This window comes from Peromyscus eremicus, chromosome 2 (genome assembly GCF_949786415.1).
Source record: "Peromyscus eremicus chromosome 2, PerEre_H2_v1, whole genome shotgun sequence".
Taxonomy (NCBI): Eukaryota; Metazoa; Chordata; class Mammalia; order Rodentia; family Cricetidae; genus Peromyscus; species Peromyscus eremicus.
The window spans coordinates 128,619,881-128,644,776 of record NC_081417.1 but is presented as its reverse complement, the minus strand read 5'-3'; the positions used below and the strand labels follow the sequence as shown (position 1 = coordinate 128,644,776).

Sequence of the window (24,896 nt, the reverse complement as noted above, 5' to 3'; positions counted from 1 at the left end):
AAAATTATAACTTAGCTGACTATAATATAATACATACAGGATGACAATACAAGAATAAAAGTAAAGCTACAGGACAGTTTAACCTTGAGATATGGTATATATTAATTTGTCTTTGATTTTTCTGAGACTAAGTCTCCTGTGGTCCAGACTGGCCTCCAACTCTTACCTCCACTTACCAACTGCTAGGATTACAGGTGTTTCCTACCATCCATACACAGCAGTATTTTATTTAATTGAAAAAAAAAAAAAGCAAAACAATACCAAACAAAACCTTGGGAGGGGCTTCTGGGGACTGAACCCAGAGTTTCATATAAGAGAAGCACACACTGCTTTATGCTGCTTTAGAAGGACCAATTTGTCCTACAATTGTATCAGTTACTGGAGTTCTCTGTGTTCTCACTAATCCAAACCATCCCCTCTCTCATCTTTTCTTGCTACTATAGATGGTCTACTACTGTCAGATGATTCTCCTCTCTCTCTCTCTCTCTCTCTCTCTCTCTCTCTCTCTCTCTCTCTCTCTCTCTCTCTCTCTCCTCTCTCCTCCCCCCCCCCCCCCCCTTTCCGAGACAGAGTCGACTATGTAGCTCATACGCCACTATGCCCGGCCACACGATCATTTCTAAAAATACTAATCACTCCTTCCTCTTCCTTGGATCCTGAATAGTGGAGTCAAGTGTGGTTGGATCTAAAGCTCACACAATCTAAGAGTCTCTCAGAAAGAACACAAAACTAGGTACCGAGTCTTGAAAAGTATCGTATGAAAGATCTTGAAACTGAAGCTTCTACGTCTTCCCCGCAATTCCGCTTCTGCCAAAAAAAATCTGGTCTAATTTCGCTCTACTTCAGGATCTTTCTCGTGCAGTTTGAGCCCAGAAGGCCTTCCCTGTCCCCCGTCCCCTCCCCAGCCCCCCACACCCTCCACCCGGGGAGCCTCTTTAGCTTTTCGTGCACAGCCACCGCCGCGACGCTCCCCGGGGTCTCTGGTCGGCGGTGTTTGCTCTCGGCGGGCGGAGGCAGACGGATCCCTGGGAGAGCCGCAAGCCTAACTCCCTCCCCTTTTGCCGCTTTTATTTTAAGTAGCGGAGAGTCCTCCCCGGAACCGGAGAGTGCGCGGCTGCGGTTCCGGTCGGAGTTCCTTGGCGTTGCTCCCTGACATGGCTGCGCCCGTAAGAGGTGTTCGGAAGCTGCTGAAGCTCGGGGACTTCACACCGGTCCCGCGGAGATACCGATATAAGAAGAAATGGGTAAGGTCTGGCGGGGGACATTAGAGGGAAACTTAAAACAGCCCTTGTGTTTTCCGTCGTTCACAGTTGCATCCACTCCAGGGTCCGTAACCTTCTCGAAGCTGTTATCACACCTCGGCCTGCCCTTTTATTAACGAGTCTCCTCTTCCTGTTGCATAAGCAGCCTCCTGACTCCGCCCCTCTCTGTTAAGTCATCACCTGCGCTTTCGTTCTTTCGGTGACGTCACATCGCCTCATATTCCTTTTTTTTTTTTTTTGCTTACCTTTCCCTTACCTTTCCCACCCCTTCTTTTCCCTTTTATTTCTCCCTCTTTCCCTTCCCCTCCTGTCCCATGACCTCTTCTCCTCCTTTCCTCCTTGAACTTTCAGCCCCTGCCACCTCGCCCCTAGCAAAAGCTCATAACAACTACCCCTTCCCTCCTGGGTCTCCGTTGCCCTGCAGTAAAGGATTCAGCCCTGTCCTCTCTCTTGAGGTGCCTTTGCCGTCCAGGAAAGAGTTCAGCGACCACCTTCCCTGTACTACTGGCCTTTCTCCAAATGCAGGCAAAAGGTTCACCATTACATCTCCTTGCTTATCCCAACCGGTTCCCTCCCCAGCCCCTCAAGCCCCTGTATCCTCTTCCCCACCCCCACAGAGAAGATGTTCTTTTGAACCCTTTTCCCCACTCCTAGGAAGGCTGTACAGCCAAGAGCCGGCCCATTCATCCCCTCCGAGCCCGTGTTTTGACCGATTCAGCCTTCAGGGGTCACCCTCTCCTGGTCAGCGGAACCTTTATTGCAACTGCATCGGTTCCTCAAGATCTCAGCGTCCATGTCCTCCAAGCCCGTGCTTTTGTTACTGTAGTCCGGCGACTTCCCCACCTCTCATTCATCAGCCCCTCAGAACCAGCCCAGTAACTTCCCCTCAACTCACTCATATATCCTTTGAAACTAGCCCCGTGATTTCGACTCCCCATGTGCCCGGGTCCCAGGGAAATTACATAATTTCACCCCTTCTTACCCATAGGCCCCTGAGACCTGGCCTTATAATTTCTCCTCCCCTTGCTCACCGGACTGTGGAAAGTAGACCTCTGCTATCCACACCCATTTCTCACAGAGTTTTGGAAACTGGACCCATGATCTCCCACTGGTCCTCGGGGAGAAGTTACAATGACCTTCCTCTTTCCTCAGCATCTATTCCACCCACTGGCAACCTTTACCATGACCACCCTAAGCCTCCAGACTCTTGTGAACCTAAACCAGAGCTTGATGGATCTCTTGGGAAAAATGGTTGTGGCCCTCCAGTTTCTTCTCAGGCAGGCGTGTCTTGCTCTCCCATCTTAAGCCAACAGGGCACTTTTCACTATTCCCACCTTTGCTCGGAGTCCCAGATCCCTCCCCCTAGGAGTCCTTACTCTGTCAACCTACCACCTGAGAGGACTGGTTCTCCTAGCTCATCCCAGCCTCAGCCTTGCTTAGAGTCCTTTCTGTCTTGGGAGACTGAGGGGAACTCTTACCTCTTGCTAACACCCTGCCCCACAGAAGCACCTCTTCCTCAGTATGCTTATCCTACCCTGTATTTCCCATCTCCCTTGGGCAACCAGTTTTTAGCTCCACCTCAGTCACCCAGAAGTTATAATGAACCCCCTCTCCCTACCCCAGCTCCCCATCAAGTGAAGTCCCCCAGATCCGCAGATTCACGACGCACTCCCTACAGGTGTCGCTCCCTGGTCAACACGTCCCACCACACCCCTCTTGATTATCCTAAGTCCCATAAGACCAACACCTCCCCTCAGCCTCTCTCCCAGTCCTTTGGCCACTCTTGTCCTCTTATGGAGCCATCCATCACAACTACTTCAAATTCCTTACCAAAAGAACATCCCCCAGAGACTGCTGTGGATCCAGCAACCCTTAAAACTGTTGCCCCTACTTCCTGTCCCCAGTGCCTGCCTTATAGTCCTCTCTTGCCCGGTAGATCTCCCAAGAGCAGTCCCCATGGACCACCTCCAGTATCCCCCTGCAATACCCATATGTATTCTGTGGTTCCTCCCACTTCCTATTCATCCCCACTCTCTAGTCCCCTGAACCACTCTACACATCTCCCTCAGGGTCATAACCAGCCTGTGGTTCCCTGTGGCACTTATACTGCCCCCAGGGGTCCACCACCACCCAATAGCAAGCCTGTGGTGCCTCCTTGTTCTACCCACATCTATTCTTTTATCCCTCTGAGGACACCCTTTGACCCCCGATGTTTACCTGTTGTCCCTCGAGTTCGGCTTTGCCCCAATACTATTCCCTGTGGCCTTCATACCTATGCTGTGTCCCCTCCAGGCCCACCCAAAGATCCCCCCCAGATTCCCTACAGCAGTTCTTTGCCTTCACCCAAGAGCTCCACCTGTAGCACTATTGCCAGCTGTAGTTCAACCTTTATTGTTAATGCATGTCAGAGTAGTGAGAGCCAGAGTAGCCAAAACAGAAATCAGAGCCAGAACCAGAACAAGAGTTCCATTAGTAATCAAAACAAGAGTCCCCAAGGCAGGGGTTCCCATCGGAGCAGAAGTCGGAGCCAAAGTCGGAGCCGGAGCAGTAGTCCTTCCCAAAGCCATACTCAGGACCTTGGCGAGAGTACGCACTTGAGCATCAGTGAGGGCCACATTGGAAAACTGCACCTTAGCAGAAGTCGGAAGGGCAGCAAGAGTCCTCAAGGTGGTAAAAGTAAGAGCCAGAGCAAGAGTCCTCATCATAGGAAAAGTCACGGTCGGAGCACGAGTCCCCACAATAAGAAGAAATGATGACCAGAACAAAATTCTGACCAGAACGAAAACCCAGGTTAGAGCAGAAGTTGCAGTAACAAGACTGTCAGTAATAGCATCCCAGTTGTTGCAACCCCGGACCAACGTGTGGGCTCCTCATCTGAAGACTTCAGTTCTTTTTGAATCTGATTCATGTTCTTCACTGCTAGCCCCATAACAGTCACCCTAGAAGTTTCTGCTTTAGTTCATACCTTAGGATTTTGTGAACGGTCTTTCTTCCGCCTTCCTGGGGTCTGGGAAATCTTCCAGAACACCTCAGCTCTGATTCTGTGCATTATGTTGCCATTCACTGCACCGTCTTTGGTAAGTGACTCTCACTGCTCCATCAGATGTGAAAGATAGTATTGTGATTATGTTTGTGCCCTGTTGAGCACATTGCCATAGAGCTCTCATAAGCTAGTAGACACGAACACATTTTTGAGAACAGGATTATAAAGAATAAAAGTGTCTGGGCATGGTGGCACACGCCTTTAATCCTAGCACTGGGAAGGCAGAGGCAGGTGGATTTCTGTGAGTTCAAGCCCAGACTGGTCTACAGGGCCAGTTCAGAACAGCCAGGGCTGTTACACAGAGAAACCCTGTCTCGAAAAAAGCTTTACGCCTCAAGCTTTCCCGGGGCTTTAGGAAATCGTTTCTTCAAGAGTTTTTCCTTGAGTTACTTCTTAAGTCCCCTCCCTCCTTTTCAGTGCTAGGTATCAAATCTAGGGCATTGCGTGTGCTAGGCAAGCACTGTCACACATAAATTGAGGTATGTTCCAGCTCAAGTCCTCAATCACTCCCCCTCTTTTATTTTTTGAGACTCTTTTATGTGCTTCTCTCTCTCTCTCTCTCTCTCTCTCTCTCTCACGTGTGTGTGTGTGTGTGTGTGTGTGTGTGTGTGTGTGTGTGTGTTTGAGATAGTCTTTTGTGTCCTAATTTGTCTTGAACTCTATTTAGCCAAAGAATGACCTTCCCTTCTACCTCCTGAGTAGTAGAATAACAGGAGACTTTTATATATTTGTTTGTTTGTTTGTTTTTGAGACAGGGTTTCTCTGTGTAGTTTTGGTTCCTGTTCTGGATCTCACTCTGTAGACCAGGATGGCCTCGAACTCACAGAGATCCGCCTGGCTCTGCCTCCCGAGTGCTGGGATTAAAGGTGTGTGCCACCACCGCCTGGCTCAGGAGACTTTTTAAAATGACGTTTATTTATTTATTGGTATGGGTATGGGTGTGTGCATGTGTGCATATATGTGCTGTGGTATACCTGGGGTGGTCAGACAACAACTTGGGGAAATCAGTTCATATGGGTCCCAAAGATCAAACTCAGATAGACACATCTAGTGGCAAGAACCTGTGGTGATATTGTGTTCCCCAATATATCGCACCCTAATAAACTTATCTGGGGTCAGAGAACAGAACAGCCACTAGACAGACATAGAGGCCAGAAAATGGTGGCACTCACACCTTTAATCCTAGCCTTCTGGAGGCAGAGATCCATCTGGAATCTCTGGAAACAGCCAGGTACGGTGACTCGTGCCTTTAATCCCAGGAAGCGATGGCAGAAAGCAGAAAGGTATTTAAGGCGTGAGGACCAGGAACTAGAGCTGGTTAAGTTTTTAGGCTTTGAGCAGCACAGTTCAGCTGAGATCCATTCAGATGAGGACACAGAGGCTTCCAGTCTGAGGAAACAGGATCAGCTGAGGAATTGGCAAAGTGAGGTTAGCTGTGACTTGTTCTGTCTCTCTGATCTTCCAGCATTCACCCCAATACCTGGCTCTGGGTTTGTTTTTATTAATAAGAACTTTTAAGATTCGTGCTACAAGAACCTTTCCCCATTCAGCCACCTTGCTAAGAGACTGTTGGTGTGTAACTCAATCTGGCCTCAAATTTGTTTTTGTAGCCCCCAAGGCTCAATTTGAATTCTGGATCCTCCTGCCTCATCCTGCTGAGTGCTGGGATTACAAGTGTGCGCTACTGTGCCTCTCTTTCTTGAAGACCCCTACACAGTTACTATGAGAGGTATTGTGTTCCTTCCCAGTCCTGTGATATGAAGGCTAACTCTTCACTCTCCTAATTCCTAGTTTCTCCTTCGGTAGGCAGAGGCAGGATGCAAAGGTAGGAGAGAGCACTGAATGGATTTGAATTTGCCTTGGGGGTCTGAGTTATTGGTAGATATGTTGTCTAGTTTTATGTCAACTTGACACAAGCTAGAGTTATTTGAAAGGAGGGAATCTCAATTGAGAATGCCTCCATAAGATATGGCTGTAAGGTGTTTTCTTGATTTTGATTGATGAGGAGGGCCCAGTCCATTGTGGGTGGTGCCATCCCTGGGCTGGTAGTCCTGGGTTCTATAAGAAAGCAGGCTGAGCAAGCCATGAGTAAGCAAGCCAGTAAACATCACTCCTCCATGGCCTATGCATTAGTTCCTGTGGTCCCTGCCCTGTTTGAATTCTTGCCTTGAATTCCCTCAGTGATGGACTGTCACCTGGAAGCATAAGCTGAAATAAATCCTTTCCTCCTCAAGATGCCTTAGTCCATGGTATTTCATCACAGCAACAGAAACTCTAGCTAAAACAGTTAAGTCGGACGATAAGAGATAGAGTCAAGATGGAAAGATTAATAAGCTTGCCTTTTCTCCTTTAGGCTACCACAGAACCAGAATTCCCTGCCAGTCGACTTGCTCTGCAGAATTTTGACATGACCTACAGTGTACAATTTGGAGATCTGTGGCCATCAATTCGTGTTAGTCTTCTCTCAGAGCAGAAGTATGGTGCATTGGTCAATAATTTTGCTGCTTGGGATAATGTGAGTGATAAACTAGAGCAGCTGAGTGCCAAGGACTTTGTGAATGAAGCCATCTCTTGCCAGGAACTGGAGCCTGAGAGTGGCCTCTCTCCAACTCCATCCCCAGGATGCAGTCCAAACCTTCGATGCTTCACTTTTCCCAGAGGGGATGTTAGCCGCTTCCCTCCGGCCAGGTAGGATCTGGAACCATGAGGGTCATCCTGAGTCCCTGCTAGAAGTGGACATGCAGAGTTGCTCAGCTCCTGCTCTCTGTAATACATCTCAGAATTGTTAGTGTTTCTTTCTGGTGTGCTTCTATAGACTGTCTCCGTGCTGTCTATGCACCACCTCTTTTTGGTTTGTTAACACCCTTATGGAAATAATATCTGCCCTCTTTTATATTTGAGGTGCAAAGACGTTAAGGAATTTATTCGCTTTTGATCCTTCAGAAAGTAAGTGGTGTAGTTGGTATTCTGAACCCCAGAACCTGCACTAGGAACTTGTGCTCACATACTGCCTTCTGTAGAAAACATATCTGCCTTTCACAAGAGCAACTCACCGCATCCTTTCCAGTGAAAATGCGTTTCCCCCTCCCTGTTGGCCCTGCCAGGCACCTGGGAAAGTAAGGCAAGAGGAAGTGGACTTTGGTAGGAAGTAGGAGTTGACTGGGAGTGCAAGTGAGTGACAGAGCTGAAGAAAGACAGAACTTTCGGTGTCTTGAGGAGGTACGTATGTGTATGAATTTCAGTGAGGAAAGACTGCACGATTAAGTGGCTATATTGTGCTTTAGTCCTTGAGAGTAGGAAGCTGGACGTGGTCGTACAAACCTGTAATACCAGCACTTGTTATCTTAAACGGTGGGGTAGAGGCTAGATGGGCTACACAGCAAGACTCAGTCTCAAAAAAACAAAGACAGAAAAACAGAACAAAAACTGTAGGGCAGGAGGTTTAGGAGTTTGAAGTTGTCACTACCCAAAGTAATAATAATAATAATAATAATAATAAAAAACCCAAAAAGTCCTGTCTGTAATAGCAGATACATTTTCTTTTGCTGACTGTTGGAATCCAGAGCCTGACACACTAGGCAAGCCCTCTACTATTTGGCTGCTGTAGGTACTCTTATTTCAGATGGAAAAACCTAGGTACAGAGAAGTAGTTTACTGAAAGTCACACAACTAATGAGAAGTGGGTTAGGTTTGAGACTCAGAAAGTATGGCTGAGAAGTGCAGATTTAACTGTCTTCTAGGATTGTGGTGAGGAGGAGTGAAATTTGGCGTACTAAAACATCTAATACAGAGTCTATAATACAGCATTCATCAATAACCTCTCACAGCCAGGTATGGTGTTACACACTTGTGATCACAGCACTTAGGAGGTAGAGGCAAGAGGATCAGGAGTTTAAGATCATGCTTAGCTGCATATGGAGTTCAAGGCCAGCGTGGAAACTCCATATGAGAGCCAGCCTTAAAAAAACAAAAAGTCTCTCTTAGTATTTTCATCATCTGTTTCACTTAAGATCAGTTTAGTTACTGCATATATCAGGATAGATTGGGTGAGGATCGACGGTCAGTCCTGAGGCACTGGCTGTCGGCAGAGCCATGGGTAAAAACCCTGTGATCTAAGTTGTTTGAGGCACTTGGCACCCCTTCCAGGGGTTCTTAGAGAAGGGAGAAAAGTGAGCATGTGGCAGATTCTGGAGATGGTTTGCCCTTTCGCCACAGTCTCTACCAACCCCTTTTCCCGCTGGGCTTCCTATGAACCCCTTATCCTTATCCCCTCATCCCATTGGGCTTCCTATGAAATCAGAGGGGTCTTACTCTCTCAGCAGTCCAGGGAGCTCCTGTCAATTTAGGAATAGCCTGATAATATCTGTGACATTGTGTGTCCTTTTTAAACAACAACAACAAAAAAAAAAAAAAATAGAAGAACTGTAGCTTTTAGCAGATTCCTCAAACTGAACCAATTTAAGGAGGGAGGGGAAGAGACTTGATGAGGGGGACTTTTATGGACTGTTGCTTGTATTTTTGCAGTTCTGTGCCTTCCTCATATTTCTCGGTCCTCTTATTAATTTTTCTTTTTGAGACATGAGGTACAAAAACTCAAGTGTGGTTTGACTTTGAAACTACTCCATGGAAGCCTTAGCCTCTTCGTGAGGACTTGGGAGTGCTGTGACTTGGAGCCTGGGGACTATCGTGGCTGTTGTGGCTGACTGGCATTGGTGCTGGGCCGTGTCTCATCACACCCTTCTCCCGAGGTCATTGACTTGTTAGGTTTTCTGGATCTTTGAGTCTGTTCCAAGGCTGCCCATGTGAACTCCATCTTAGGAAAGGGAGTGGCTGCTCACTGCCAGCTAACGGTCCTCATGGTAACAGGCCTGAGTCAGGAAGTCCTATGACAGGCTGCAATTGATCTCCCCCCCTTTCTACCCACACCATCTCTGCCTACCCAGCTTTCTTAAGCCCCAAACTAGCTAACCAGGTGACTTCCTTAAAAGCTTTTTATAACTTCTTGTGTATATAGTCCAAAATCCTTAATTAGGGTTTAAGACTTTTTGTGTTTGTCTTGCTTTTTAACCCCAGTCTTGGGCTTTTTTCCCTTCTTCCTGCCACTAAGGATTAAACCTAAGGCTTCATCCATACTAGACAGACATTCTACCACGGAGAATGTAGGCATGCCCCCAGTACTCTTTTAAATATTTTTAGTTTTTTTTATGTGTGAGTCTATGTCCCCATTGTGTGCAGGATTCTGCAGAGCAGAAGTGGGTGTCAGAACCCCTGGAATTGGAGAAGGGTGTGAGCCGCCATGTGGGTGCTGGGGGTTGAACTGAGGTTCTCTGGGAGAGAGGACAGTGCCCTTGACTGCTGAGCCGTCTCTCCAGCCCTGCTCCTAAATCTTTTGTTTTCAGAGCTGAGGACAGAACCCAGGGCCTTGCACTTGCTAGGCAAGCGCTCTACCACTGAGCTAAATCCTCAACCCCTAAACCTTAAAGAAGCTTTGAGTTTCTATGCTTTTGCCTAGAATGTTCTTCCCCTTTTAACTAATGAAGACCTCTGATCTTCTTCAGGCCCAACTCAGGTGGCTCCAGTACATATAACTGATAGCCCTTCTTTCTGAACTTGTGAAGTACTTTGTATCTTGATGCGTAACCCAATAAAATTGGGTTCCTATTATGGGCCAGACACTGTTTCAAGCCTTGGGAATAGTACAGAGAACAAAGAGGACAAAATCTTTGCCTTCCCAGAGCTACATCCTAATATGAGGAAATAAAAGAAACACACACACACACACACACACACACACACACACACACACACTTGTACATTTAAAGTGAGGAACAAGTGCTTTAAAGAAAAATAGTGTAGCTGGAAATAGAAAGTGACAGGACTGAGGCTGTAATTTTAGGTAGACTAGACGGAATGCCAGTGCCTCTGAAGAGGTCACTCTGAGGCAGCGCCTGATAGAAGTGATGCACACCGGGGACAGTTAAAGGAAGGGTGTTAAGGGCAGAAGGCATGGTGATTAAAAGGCCTGAGATAGGAGCGCGTGGGGCTCAATGAAGGAATAGCAAGGTGGCTAGTGAGGCCAGTTGCCCCGGCCAGCGGGGTGTCAACGGGGCGACCCACCTGCGGGAGAGAATGAGAGGGACGGGGGAGACACGAAAGGAAGACAGCAAGACAGTGTGTTCTGATCAAGCTGCAAATTTTATTCTCCTCAGCAAGGCTTATATAGCATGGAAGGGGGAGGGGGCAGGAAGGAGGGAAGGGGTGCACTACGTGCAGTATGTGCAGTTAAAGGGGGGGTGTGCAGGTGAAGGACTACGTGCAAGTTGTGAGGCTGCTAGGTGGTAAGGTCACAGGTCAGGGCCAATTGTTCTGTTGCTATGCTACCTGACCTGCCTGACTTGTTCTTTATCTTTGGGGGCATCTGGTTTAGGGCCGAGGCTTGTTCTCTGGCCTAGCTAGTACTTTTCCATGGTCCGTGTTTGGTCCCTGACAGCCAGTTGGGAGTAAATTGATCTGTTTTCAAAAGGATCACTCAGGGATGGGGATGTAGCTTAGTTGGTAGAATGCTTACCGAGCATGCATAGCACCCTGTAATTCCACAGTTCATTAGAGGAGCAGGAAGATCTGAAGTTCAGTGTCATTCTCAGCTTCATAGCAAGCTTGAGACCAACGTGGGACACATGAGACCTTGATCTTGTTTCTTAAAAGAAAATCACTATGGATATTATATAGATGAATGAATGAGTACTGTGAATTCTGTATAGATGAATGAATGAGTTTCTGAGAAATAATTTTGCTGAGTGGAGCTTACTGACCCTAAAAGGCATGGACTTGCTCACCTTGGCTCCCTGTAGGTGTGATGGTCTTCTCTCTTCCAGACTTGGCAGCCTGGGTCTCATGGATTACTACCTGATGGATGCTGCCTCCTTGCTACCTGTCCTGGCTCTTGGTCTGCAGCCTGGAGACACCGTGCTTGACCTGTGTGCAGCTCCTGGGGGGAAAACCCTGGCATTACTTCAGACGGGCTGTTGCCGTAAGTCAGTGGGATGGTATCTTAGACAGGGTCCCCCACTTCACCCAGTCAGGACACCCTGAATGTGATAAGCTTCCTGGCCCCAGGGTCAGATGGGTAATAACATTTGCTGAGCTTATTGTCAGTTGGTCAAGAAAAATGGCTGACCAAGGCTTCTGCAGGCAGATTAAATCAGGACTCTGATAAATGTATCACATGATCCTCTCATCCTTTTGTATTTGCTGATTTGTCTCTAAGATAAAGTCACATTTCTTTGTACTCCTTCCAACACACTCTGCTGCCTTTGCTCGTGTTCCGTTCTCTAGAATTCCTCCCCCACCCTAGCTGTGTTATCCAAATCCTTTTAGCTTTCAGGCCTCAGTTCAAGTGTGCTACCTCCAGGAAGTCTTCTCACATAGCTGTGCTGGCTTGTTCAGGATGGCTCCTTTTCTGTGCATCCATGCCATGAGTATAACCCGCTAGCACATTACTATTAGTAGCCTTTCCTCAGAGTTTTAATGGGTATGTATCTTCTCCCTCCTCAAGATTATAAATTCCATGCTGGGTGTGGTGACACACTCCTTTAGTCCCAGCACTCGGGAGGCAGAAGCAGGTGGATCTATGTGAGTTTGAGGCCAGCCTGGTCTACAGAGCAAGTTCCTGGACAGCCAGGGAAACACAAAGAAACCCTGTCTCAAAACACACACATACACACACACACACACACACACACACACACACACACACACACACACACGCACACACGCACGCACGCACGCACACACACGCGAATTCCTTGGGAACAGGCAGAAGCTTTCTGTGTCTCGGTGTCATAGGTGATGCTGGCATTCATAAGACAGGTGACATTGGCACTCATAAGTGCTCACTTTAGCCGCCACCGGCCAACATCCTGCCTTAAAGTAGAAGTTCTTTTTCCCTGAGGCCTGAGAGATAGCTATAAGGGGATGTGATTTTCACGTCTGACCCAGAGCTTAGCCAGGCCTCTCCCACCATGGGCCTGGGCCTTTCTATTAGGTGTGAATCTCCTGTTCTTTTACTCCAAAGCTGGCTGGCATTGTTTGAGTTAGCCTCTAGCCTCTTGGTAGGCCCATGAGTGATTTGCTTTCAGCTTTCTGGAAGTTCAGATAGAAAAGATAAAAAAGAAAAGATGTTGGCACGGGTTAAGAAGTGAGTCCAGAGCAAGAGCGCCCATGCTGTGCTGTGCTGTGCTGATCTGAGTGCTGTGAGAATCCGTCAGAAGGGAGAAGTGCTTCCAAGGTGTACTAATTAGCAGCACCTCTTCTTCATCCAGGTACTCACCCAAGTGACCCCAGAACATAGATAGGGTCACTGAGTATCAGGGCAAGCATGGAACTCAGATTTACTTTGTCAGCCCCCTTGTTTATGCAGGGGAAACTGAGTTCTGAAGGGATTGTGGAACATAAATCTTTCAAATGTTGGACAGAGAAGCAGAACTGGAAGCCCTCTTTCCTTTCTCACTTTGTTTCCTCCTGAAAATTCCTTCAGAACAGAGTGTCTGATTTTTTTATGTTGAGTGCCCTCAACAACTGGGACAGTTCTTATGGGAGCACTAAACCTCTTCCTAGCACCATCCTGCAGTTCTTCATTACAGTTCCATCTTCTTGGTTCTCCTTGCTCTGAGGCTGGCTGTCGGCTGTCATTTATTGTCAAGCCTTTTGGTTTTTTGTTTAAGGACAGGATCCCATTTTTTTAGACCTGTCTTCAGGCTCTTGATTCTTTTTCCCATCCTCCCTGGTGCTGGCATTACAGGCTTGTGCCTTAACATCACTCTTACAGGAACATTCTTCATATAATAGAACTAAAAGCTACCTGGTATTTGTTGTGGAATATTATTTTAAGTTGTGTTACATTTGTTTATGCTGTGGAACATTTGGTTAATGATGCAAAGATGTGTTGCATTCTTTTATGTTGCCTTTGTTTAACTCTGTGACACAAGCTTTGTTACTGTGCCTGTCTAAAACTCCAGATTGGTCTAATAAAGAACTGAACTGGCTAGCAGGGCAGTGGTGCTGCATAACTTTGATCCTAGCACTCAGGAGGCAGAGACAGGTGGATCTCTGAGTTCAAGGCCAGCCTGGTCTACGGAGGACAGGCCCCAAAGCAACACAGAGAAACCCTGTTCGAAAAACAAAACAAACAAACAAAGCCCACAAAACTAAATAGCCAATAGTGAGGCAAGAGAAAGGATAGGTGGGGCTGGCAGGCAGAGAGAATAAATAGGAGGAGAAACCTGGGAGAAGAGATCTAGGAGCTAGAGAAGGAGGAGGACCCCAGGGGCCAGTCACCCAGCTACACATCAAGCCATGGAGTAAGAAGTAAAGAAAGAAATACAGAAATATAGAAAGGTAAAAGCCCAGAGGCAAAAGGTAGATGGGATAATTTAAGAAAAGCTGGTTAGAAATAAGCCAAGCTAAGGCCAGGCATTCATAAGAAAGAATAAGCCAAGCCCCGGGCGGTGGTGGCGCACGCCTTTAATCCCAGCACTCGGGAGGCAGAGCCAGGCAGATCTCTGTGAGTTCGAGACCAGCCTCGGCTACAGAGTGAGTTCCAGGACAGGCTCCAAAGCTACACAGAGAAACCCTGTCTCGAAAAACCAAAAAAAAAAAAAAAAGAAAAAGAAACAATAAGCCTCTGTGTGTGATTTATTTGGGAGCTGGGTGGTAGCCCCCCAAAAGAGCCAAAAGAGTAAAGAGTAAAAACAAACAACAACAGAAGATATTTCTTAAATTCATGTTTGTCAGAGAAGTGGTGGGGGCTGGAGAGGTGGCTCAGCGGTTGTGAACTCTTGGTTCCCAGCACCCACATCAGGCAGTTTAAAACGCCTGTAACTTCAGCTCTAGGGGACCTGATTTCTGCTTCTGACCTCCACAGGCGTGCATTTACACAGATTTATTATACTTAAGTAAAAATAAATAGAAAAGAATGTAAGTTAGTAAATTATTAGGTTTGGTTTATACATAAGATAACTAAGTGGCTTAAAGAATAAATATGCCTCTCAAAAAAAAAATATGCCTCTCATACATGAGATGCTTGTCTAAAAAGTATCCAGTATCCAGAAAGTCTAGGGATCAGTGTGGAGGTGCCAGAGACATCAAGGACTTAAGCTGTTTTTATTTTTGCAGCTTTAGTATAGACATCTTTTCTTCTTTGTTTTTTTGTTTTGTTTTGTTTTTGTTTTTTGAGTCAGGGTTTCTCTTTGTAGTCCTGGCTGTCCTGGAACTCATGCTGTAGACCAGGCTGGCCTCCAACTCAGAGATCCGTCTGACTCTGACTCTGCCTCCTGAGTGCTGGGATTAAAGGCGTGTGCCACCATGCCTGGCTTATAGGCATCATTCTTAGGATCAATATCATGGTACAAGAGAGCTGCTAGAACTTCAGCCAGCCCATTTCAGTTTGAGGCAGAAGGAAATGATTGTGTTAGCCTTTTACATACATTTTCCCAGATGTCCCACATGATATTTATGTCTACAATTCAATAACCGAACCTAGTGATTTAGTCATATTTAGTTGTAAAAGAAAACCACAAGATGTACTCTGTTGGTACACATTGTCCTCTGTTGGTAAAGTTGAGGTTCTGTTATTAAGGAATAAGATGATAATAATAAATTCTCAGTGAATAACCTATAGTATCTACTGAAGCCCAAGAGAGACATATTGTCCTGTTTTGTTTGTTTTTCAACTTGACACAAGCTTGAGTTATCTGGGAAGAGGAACCTCAGTTGAGAAAAAGTCTCCATCAGATTACTTAATATGGAGGGCCCAGCCAACTGTGGGTACTACCCTTGGGCGGGTAGTCCTGTGGTATAGAAGAAAGCAAACTGAGCAGGCACATAAGCAGTTCCTACACAGACTCTGCTTCAGTTTCTGCCTCCAGCTAATGCCTTGACTTTCCTCCATGATGGACTCTAAAATGTAAGCTGAAGTAAACCCTTTCCTCTCCAAGCTGCTTTTGGTCATGGAGTTTTATCACAGCAATAGATACCTACCTAAGACAACCAATGTCTCAAAGAGACTGAGTAGCTAGGCACAGTGACATACACATGTAGTCCCAGCTCCTCAAGAAGCTAAGATAGATTTGCTTGAGAAGTTTGAGGACAGTCTAGGCACCATAACAATAACCTGTGTCAAAAGTGAACAATAAATCGGCATGGCCAGTGTGTCCCTGGAAACCTAGTATTGAGGCAGGATGATTACAGGTTGACGGCCAGTCTGGGCTACAGAATAAGACCCTGTCACAGAATGAAGGAGTGGGTAGTGGGAGAGACCATATTTCTTTAGAAATACTCTTTCTTGACCTGCTTTATCTCTTTACTTTTCCTTTTCGTGGGTATTTGTCCTCATGACCTCAGCTCCGGAGTGACTGATTTGCTGCCACATAGATAATAAATATCCCTGTCTCTGGGGTCTATGTTGATTGGTTATCTCTGAGAATTGGTTTCATTTTCCATCAACACCTTTTGTCGGTGTGATATGCCTTTGAGTTGTAGCCTCTGAGGCCTCTTTATTTCCACACAGGCAATCTAGCGGCCAATGATCTCTCCACTTCCCGAATAGGCAGGCTACAGAAGGTCCTTCACACTTATGTTCCTCAAGAGATCAGGGAAAGGAATCAAGTTCGAGTCACCTCGTGGGATGGCAGGAAGTGGGGAGAACTGGAGGGGGACACCTATGACCGGGTAAGTGATTTCTGACCTTTGTGTTCTGGCCTCAGATCCCGGGAGTAGGATCCAGCCCCTGTGTTTTGAATGTGTGGGGCTGTTTTTGGACCTAGACATTTTCCCATGAGTGATTTGGAGAAAGATCTATTTGCAGAGTTCTCAGTTCAGCTTAGATGACTTGCTACTATTTTCATTAGAGATAGTTGGCAGCAAAAAGAATTTGAATTTAACTGAGTGTGGAAAAAGTTATTAGGAATATTTTATTTCTGAAGTCAGTTGGTTGCTTGGGAGCCCTCATGAAGATGAGTATGAATGAGAACATTTTATTTATTTCTGAATATTAATATAACAAATAGTACAAAATTCAGGAGGTATAAAAGGGTATCAGGTGGGAAATAAGCTTTCTTTTTAGACCTGTACACAGTCATCTACTTCCTGTAGATAACTGTTGTTTTTATTTTTTATAGCCTTTATGTGATTTCTATTTGAAAATATAATTGTGCTTTCTTAAAAAATAGAAATGGTAATATGCTGTTGTCATTCTGACATCTATGACTTTTTAATTAATTAGAAAGTTCAGTCCTTTTTAGTTTTATGCTTTTGAAGTAAAATTGCTGGTTAATGGTTTCTATCAGTTAAGATTTGGACAGAGTTTGAGAAATTCTCTGGCGGTCCCTCCAGTCTTGCTTCTGCTGGCGTGAGCACGTTTTCTAATCCCATCGGTATTGCTGCTGTGTGACTGTTTCTGTCACACAGTGTCTCTCACGTTCTCCTGTTGTGTATGTTATTGAAACTCCCACCCCCCCCCCCTTTTTTTTTTCTGTTTTTTGAGACAGGGTTTCTCTGTGTAGCCTTGGCTGTCCTGTAACTTGCTCTGTAGACCAGGCTGGCCTCGAACTCACAAAGACCCACCTGCCTCTGCCTCCCGAGTGCTGGGACTAAAGGCATGCACCACCACTACCCTCTAGCTTTGAAACTCTTAATATTTTAAAGTTATTTCCTTTAAAAAAAATCCTTTTAGGTTTATTTGTTTGTTTGTTTATTCGAGACAGGGTTTCTCTGTGGTGTTTTGGTGCCTGTCCTGGATCTTGCTTTGTAGATCAAGCTGGCCTCGAACTCACAGAGATCTGCCTGGCTCTGCCTCCCGAGTGCTGGGATTAAAGGCGTGTGCCACCACCGCCCGGCCGGTTTATTTATTTTTATGTGTATAAGTGTTTAGCCTTCATGTATGTGTGCACCACGTGTGGGTCTGTTGGCCTCAGAGGTCAGAAGAGGGAGTCAGATTCCCTGGAACTGGAGTTACAGGCAGTTGTGAACCTCCATGCAGATGCTGGGACTTGAACCTGGGTTCTCTACAAAATCAACAAGTGCTCTTAACCACCGAGCCCCTAGTTATTTTCTTCTTTTAATTAGTATACTCTAAAATCACTTATTTAAAATGTGGTTTATGATCCCTGTCTATTGTACACATGTATAAAATGGACAAAGAATATAGCTAGGCAGTGATGGTGCACACCTTTAATCCCAGCACTCAGGAGGCAGATTTCTGAGTTTAAGGCCAGCCTGGTCTACAGAGTGAATTCCAGGACAGCCAGGGCTACAGAGACAAAACTTACCTTGAAAAACAGCAGCAGCAACAACAACCACAACAACAAATCTGTAGATTTCCTGGCCTACGGGTAAGGGCTAGCATTCCGGAAGGCTCCTTGGATTGGAGTCCTGGCTTCAGGACTTTGCAGCTGGAAGAATTTGTGAGTCACTTCAACTTTCCTTTGTGCGGTAACTTCTTCAGTGTGGGTCATTGCAGTGCCCGTCCCGCAGGTGACGAAGAACGCCTTTGCACAGTGTCAGACAGACTACAGCGAGCGTTCAGCATTACTACCATGACTTTCTGTTCACTGGTTCCAGCTGTGCCTTGTGGAACAATTGAGATGAATTCCCTCCCGTTTTACTTGACAGTGCTTCAAACGTTTGAAACAGCTTTGGTGCTTGAAGATATCTTCATTAATTTATTGGTTGAAGAAATAGTAGTGTGCAGTTTGCTGTGTGCTAGGGAAGTGTTAAACACCTTAGGTTGGAAGAAGAATGCTACCCCAGGGCTCAACAGACTGTTGGTAACTCCACTCTTCCTCACTTTATATTCACACATCAGTTGGAGAGAGTCCAGCCCTCTGCATGTTCATAGCAGAACAGTCACCCTCCCCTTGCATTCAAGGGTTCCCTCCCTCCCTTCCCAAGTTAAAGTTTTTTTGTTTTTTTGTTTTCAAATAATAAAATGTTTATTTGAACATATTTTCCCCCATATTTTTTCATGGGGAAATCATACACACACTGGAGGTCAAGATTCAGCTAGTTACCATCCTGGCATATGGTTGGTAACCACACATTGGACATTGCCTGATGTGGAGATGCCTATGCCATATCTGATGGTGACCAGCTTTGCCCTTTCCAAGTGTTTCCTAAAAGTAGTACAACAGTACAACTATATCCCTTTTTCCTTTTGACTGGATGAGGCCAACCACTTTCACAGTTGACACTAATAAGCAATATCCAGGATATATTGGTACCAAAATAAAGATATATTTAGTACTGATTTTCTAGGCTTGATGAAATCACATAGCTCTGTTGTTCATGTGCATGGGGAGTCAGGACCCCAACATCCGTGAGTATACCTGTCATCATTCTCCTGAGTCCAGCCCCCTTTTGGAGTAGTAAGAATTTCCACAACTTTCTCTCCTTCCCCTTCTGCCTGCCCCACTTCCTTTTTAGATAAGGTTTCATGAAGCCTAGGCTGACCTCAGATTAGCTTATGCAGGAAAGGATGACCTTGAACTTCCCATCCTCCTACATCTGCTTCCTAATGCTAGGATTGTAGGTGGGTACCACCATGCCCTGTTCATTTGTCTTACTCTATATATACTGTGTTAGTTCACCAAAGAATATATCAATATTGAAAACTGGAGTTTTGTTTTTGTTTGTTTGTTTGTTTGTTTGTTTGTTTGTTTTTGGTTTTTCGAGACAGAGTTTCTCTGTGTAGCTTTGCGTCTTTCCTGGAACTCACTTGGTAGCCCAGGCTGGCCTCGAACTCACAGAGATCCGCCTGGCTCTGCCTCCCAATGCTGGGATTAAAGGCGTGTGCCACCACCGCCCGGCTGGAGTTTTTTGTTTTGGTTTGGTTTTTGGTTTTACAAGACAGGGTTTTTCCGTGTAGCCCTAGCTATTCTGGAACTAGCTCTGTAGACCAGGCTGGCTTCAAACTCAGATATCCACCTGCCTCTGCCTCCTTAGTGCTGGAGATTAAAGGCATGCGCACTAATGCCTGGTTTAAAACTGGGTTATTGTTAATTTACTTCATGTTTTCACTTTGCCAAAACAAATCTTTCCAAAGATGATTTTACTTTTTTCAAACATACCTATAGGGATGTTCAAAACATTTTTGTTGGGGCTGGGGATTTAGCTCAGTGGTAGAGTGCTTGCCTAGCAAGCACAAGGCCCTGGGTTCGGTCCTCAACTCAAAAAAAAAAAAAAAAAAAAAACACCAGTTTTGTCTGTCTCAAGTGCCTAGTGTAGAAAAGACTGCAAATAAATTAATGAGTGATTTTGTATTTCTCACTTTAAAATACTGAAATAGTGGAAACCAGGTGTGGTGGTGCATACCTGTAATCCTTTGGGAAGCTGAGGCAGGAGAATTGTGAGTTCAAGGCCAGCCTTTGCTACATAGGGAGTTCCAGATTTGCCCAGTTTCAAATAAAACCATATTAAACCAAACTACTGTCCATATGTCCATATTGGATCTACTTTTTTGCAGTAATTTTTTAAGTGTGTGTGTGTGTGTGTGTGTGTGTGTGTGTGTGTGTGTGTGTGTGTTTCAGAGGCCATAGCTTCAGATCCCATCAGAACTGGAGTTACAGGTGATTGTGAGCCATCTGATAGGATGTAAACTCAGCAGCAGGTGCTCTTAATTCTGGGCCATCTCTCCAGCCCCTCTTCCCCTTTTCCCTTTTTCTTTTCTTTTCTTTTCTTTTCTTTTTTTTTTTTTTTTAGTTTTTTGAGACAGGGTTTCTCTGTGTAGCTTTGCGCCTTTTCCTGGAACTCACTTGGTAGCCCAGGCTGGCCTCGAACTCACAGAGATCCTCCTGGCTCTGACTCCCGAGTGCTGGGATTAAAGGCGTGCGCCACCACTGCCCGGCTCCCTTTTTCTTTTTAAAACAGTACTGGGGATTGAGCCTAGGGACTTGCACATCTGACATGTTTTAAGATAATTTGGGGGGCTGGAGAGATGGCTCAGTGGTTAAGAGCACTGGCTGCTCTTCTAGAGGACCTGAGTTCAATTCCCAGTAACCATCTATAGTGGGATCTGATGCTATCTTTTGGCATGAAAGTATACATGCAGATAGAGCACATGTATATACACACACACACATCTTGTAAAAAAGATAATTTTGGCCGGGTGGTGGTGGCGCACGCCTTTAATCCCAGCACTTGGGAGGCAGAGCCAGGCGGATCTCTGTGAGTTCGAGGCCAGCCTGGTCTCCAAAAAAAGATAATTTTGAATTCTGATTCTGCTTTATTATGTAATATCTGTAAATTAAGTAATGTATCATATATAAGTTGGATGTTTTCAGTAAACAGTCAAGGACAGAGCCTTGAAGCACTAAGATTTTTTTCCTAGGTTGATATCAGTTATTTAATTACAGTTAAATTTATATGCAGGTTTTGTTTTGGAACAGAGTCTCGTGAAACCTAGGCTGGCCTCAGACTCATTGTGTAAGCTGAGGCTGGCTGTGACTTCTGCTTGTCCTGCCTTTGACTCTGAAGTGCTGGAATGATAAGTGTGTACTGTCATATATAGATTTTCATTTCATTTTGTTTTACTTTTTTGAGACAGGGTCTTACTCTGTACCCCTGGCTGGCCTGGAAAACTGTAGAGACCAGGTTACCTTCAAACTTGTAGCAATCCTCTCAAGGGCTAGAATTACAGGCATGTACCACCATGCCTGGCTTGGTTTGGCTTTTTGATTAACCATGAATGTTTCTAAATATACTATTTTTCTACTTATTATTTCACAGTTGTCTATCAGGTCAAAATGAGAATCCTTGTCAGGTACTCTGCAATGAGGGATGGGTAGAGCTAGTATTTCCATTGAACTTTGTTGGCTTGGGCCCTAAACTGCTCTGACTTAAGTCAGAAGAACCTGGAAGGAGCTTTAATACTTTATCTCTTGACACTCTGGGTAGGTGTTGGTAGATGTGCCGTGTACCACAGACCGCCACTCCCTTCATGAGGAAGAGAACAACATCTTCCAGCGCTCAAGGAAGAAGGAGCGACAGATGTTGCCTATGCTTCAGGCACAGCTTCTCGCGTGAGTGATACAGTTACAGATTCTCAGACTTTACTGGAAGCATGCCAAAACCAGCACATAGAAGAATCTTTTGGTTGGAGATATGCCTGGAGGCAGTAGGCTTCATGAGATTGTCCTTTCTAGAATAATAACTCACCATTTTACCAAACAGTGCCAGTGACTTGCACATTTTTGAAAAGCAGATTCTGACAGGTATAGTGGTATATATCTGTATCCCTGTTATTTGGGGAGCTGAGGCAAAAGGATAGCTTGACCTGAGAGTCTAGGTCATCCTAGGTGCTAACCTGGGTGACATAGTGAGACCCTGTCTCAGAGAAAGAAAGACTGGAGAGTTGGCTCAGCAGTTAAGAGCATGTCTGCTCTTGCAGAAGACCCAAGTTTGATTCCCAGCACCCACATGGCTGCTCACAACCATCTGTAACTCCACTACCAGGGGATCCAATGCCTCTTCTGACCTTCATGGGCTCCTGCAGACATGTAGTACGTATCCATACATTCAGGCACACGCATGCACATAAAATAAAATAAGTAATAAGTATTTTTAAAGAAAAGAACTATTACATTTATTTATTCAAAAAAAGAGAGAGGGAGAGAACTGCCAGGTGGTGGTGATACACACCTTTAATCCCAGCACTCAGGAGGCAGAGGCAGAGGCAGGCGGATCTCTGAGTTCAAGTCCAATCTGGTCTACAGAGTAAATTCTAGAACAGCCAGGGCTGTTACATAGAGAAACCCTATTTCGAAACACACACACACACACACACACACACACACACACACACACACACATACACACACAGAGAGAGAGAGAGGAGAGAGAGAGAGAGAGAGAGAGGCCAGACATGGCACACATCTTTATCCCCAGCACTCAGGAGGCAGAGGCAGGAGGATCTCTGGGGTTTGAGGCCAGCCTGGTCTACAAAGTGAGTTCTAGGTCAGCCAAAGTTACACAATGAGATCTTAGAAAACGAAAAAGATAGGGGGGTTGGAGATTTGGCTCAGTGGTAGAGTGCTTGCCTAGCAAGCGCAAGGCCCTGGGTTGAGTTCTCAGCTCCAGAAAAAAAAGAGAAAAAAAAAAGATAGGTAGAGGAGAAAGAGAAAGGGAGGTAAAAAAGAGGAGGGGAGGGGCCTAGGGGCTGAGGGTCTGTATAACTGAGGAGAGAATTCAACTGATAGCCAGCATCAAGGTTTCGTTCATAACCAGAATCAGGCTTCAAAGGATCATTCTTCTTTTTACTTTTTATTTTTTTTGTTTTTGAGACAGCATTTCTCTGTGTAGCTTTGGAGCCTGTCCTGGAACTTGCTCTGTAGACCAGGTTGGCCTCGAACTCACAGAGATCCACTTGCCTCTGCCTCCCGAGTGCTGGGATTAAAGGTGTGGGCCACGACCGAAGGGCTAAGATCATTCTTTTTTTTTTTAAGGTTTATTTTTATTATTTTTAATTACGTATATGCATGTGTGTCTTCGTGTAGGTAGTGCACATAAGTATAGATGCCCATGCAGGTCAAAGATCTTGGATCCTCTTGGACTTGGAGTTATAGAAAATGGTGACCTAGGTGCTGGGTACCGAACTTCAGACCTCCACAAGAGCAGTATGTGCTCTTTACCACCGAGCCATCTCAGCAGCCCCATCAAAGGATTCTTCTATGAAGGCTTTCTAGAGCTGGGTATGGTGGTACTACTCCATCAGGTAGTAGACTGCCCACCCACGGTCCTAGCCCCATTGCTTTCACACTCCGAGAAGTATACTAGTTACTGCTTTTTTTTTTTCTTTCTTGGTTTCAGGGCTGGACTCCTTGCCACCAGACCAGGAGGCCATGTTGTCTACTCCACTTGCTCACTGTCACACTTACAGAATGAGTATGTGGTGCAAGGTGCCATTGAGCTTCTGGCCAATCAGTACAGCATCAAGGTTCAAGTGGAAGACCTGTCTCACTTCCGAAAGCTTTTCATGGACACATTCTGTTTCTTCCCTTCCTGCCAGGTTGGGGAGCTGGTAATACCAAACCTCATGGCCAATTTTGGGCCTATGTACTTCTGCAAAATGCAAAGGCTGCCATAGTGTCACCCTGTCCCTGAAGTAGGAAGACAATGACTTTGTCACAGACCAGTGGCAGAGATGTACTTCAAGGCCTGTCTCTATCCTGTGTGTTTTCTAAAGATAGTTGTAAACAGTAAGCAGTAGGACTGATGCCCAGTTGTGGATTATCAGCAGGTTTCTAACTCAGACCCTTACTTCTGCCCTTTAGCCTATATATACTAAGGCCCCTGCTCCATTAGGGATTTAGACAGAATCAGTGAATAAGCCCATAGTTTAAGCTGTAAACTTCAGAAGAAACATTCAGCCAATAAAGTTATTGAAGTGCTATAGAGCTGGGCCTGTAGTTGGGGACTTCATGCCAATCTAAGTTCCATTATGGTTTTCTGTGTGTCAGCCAAAGCTGCCGAGAACACTCTCCAAAGTGCCCAACCCCGACTGACATACAGTGCTCTCCCACTGGTGAGTTCCATTTAATCAGCCCACAGTTCCACCAGCCTTCCTAGTGTCTCCATATGGCACATGTTCTAATTTAAGGAATAAGTAACTAAAACTGTTGAGCCCGTGGCTGGTAATCCTCTTACACTGAGAAAGGTTTCCTGAGCTGAATGCTTCTGGCTTTCCTTCAGATGTGCCTGCAAAAGCTGCTTCTGGTACATACTGTTTTTGTATGTTTCTTTTATGTCCTTGCATAACAGCAAGTATTCCTGTATGACATCTGGTAGGGATATGCTTGGGACTATGGGAAATGACTGGGTTTCCTCATCTTCAAAGTAACAGACAGCCTATTTCCTTTTACTTTCCAAGTACCTAGGAATCTGATATTTTATTTCAAATGTCTTGTTTTTATTTCTAGTCTGTGCCAGCTCTGGTACTTGTTTTGGCCCATCTCCAAATCCTTCTCCCAGCAAAGCAGGATTTTGCCTCACATAGTGTTTTAGGGTGACATTACATAACATGCAGACTTGCATACTAGTTATTTTTTAGCATTTGTCAAAAGAAGGCAACCTTTAGTGCCAGGGGATAGTAAACATTGCTTATGGTCACCCATGCACACACACATATATGTGTATGTATACTTCGTGAATAACTTGAATATTTCTTGGCTCTTCCCACTTTTATTTTTTCAATGGTTTTTTTTTGAGACAGGGTTTCACTGTGTAGCCCTGGTTGTCCTGGAACTCCCTTTGTAGACCAGGTTGGTCTTGAACTTAGAGATCCTTGTGTCTGCTTCCCAAGTGCTGGGATTAAAGGCATGCACCACCACCACCTGGCTTGGAAACTCTTAATATTCTAAAGATATTTCCTTTTTAAAAATTTTTTTTAGATTTATTAGCTATCTTCCAACTTTATTTATTGGCTATCTCCCCACTTTTCTTATCCCTCCTTTATTGCCATTCTTTTTGTTTTTCATGCTTTCCCTGCTAATCCGTATTTGGGTGTTAGAAGTATCCATTGAGAAGGACATTAGCAAAGGTTA

The 24,896-nt window shown here is 45.3% G+C and overlaps 1 protein-coding gene across 5 annotated transcripts; it reads left to right on the top strand.

Moving 5' to 3' along the window:
- Positions 1–1,117: 1,117 nt before the first annotated feature.
- Positions 1,118–23,480, top strand: Nsun4 (NOP2/Sun RNA methyltransferase 4). 5 transcript variants are annotated; one of them, XM_059254746.1, is made up of 6 exons: positions 1,118–1,244; positions 6,659–6,993; positions 11,181–11,335; positions 15,872–16,032; positions 21,253–21,377; positions 23,164–23,480. In XM_059254746.1, the coding sequence occupies exons 1-6, from the start codon at positions 1,155–1,157 to the stop codon at positions 23,438–23,440; spliced, it is 1,143 nt and encodes a 380-aa protein (XP_059110729.1). In that variant the 5' UTR covers positions 1,118–1,154; the 3' UTR covers positions 23,441–23,480. The 5 variants fall into 5 exon arrangements, 4 of the variants coding, with proteins under 4 accessions (XP_059110729.1, XP_059110727.1, XP_059110730.1 ...); XM_059254747.1 differs by lacking the exon at positions 1,118–1,244 and adding an exon at positions 3,947–4,052; XM_059254745.1 differs by lacking the exon at positions 1,118–1,244 and adding an exon at positions 4,024–4,339.
- Positions 23,481–24,896: the final 1,416 nt, after the last annotated feature.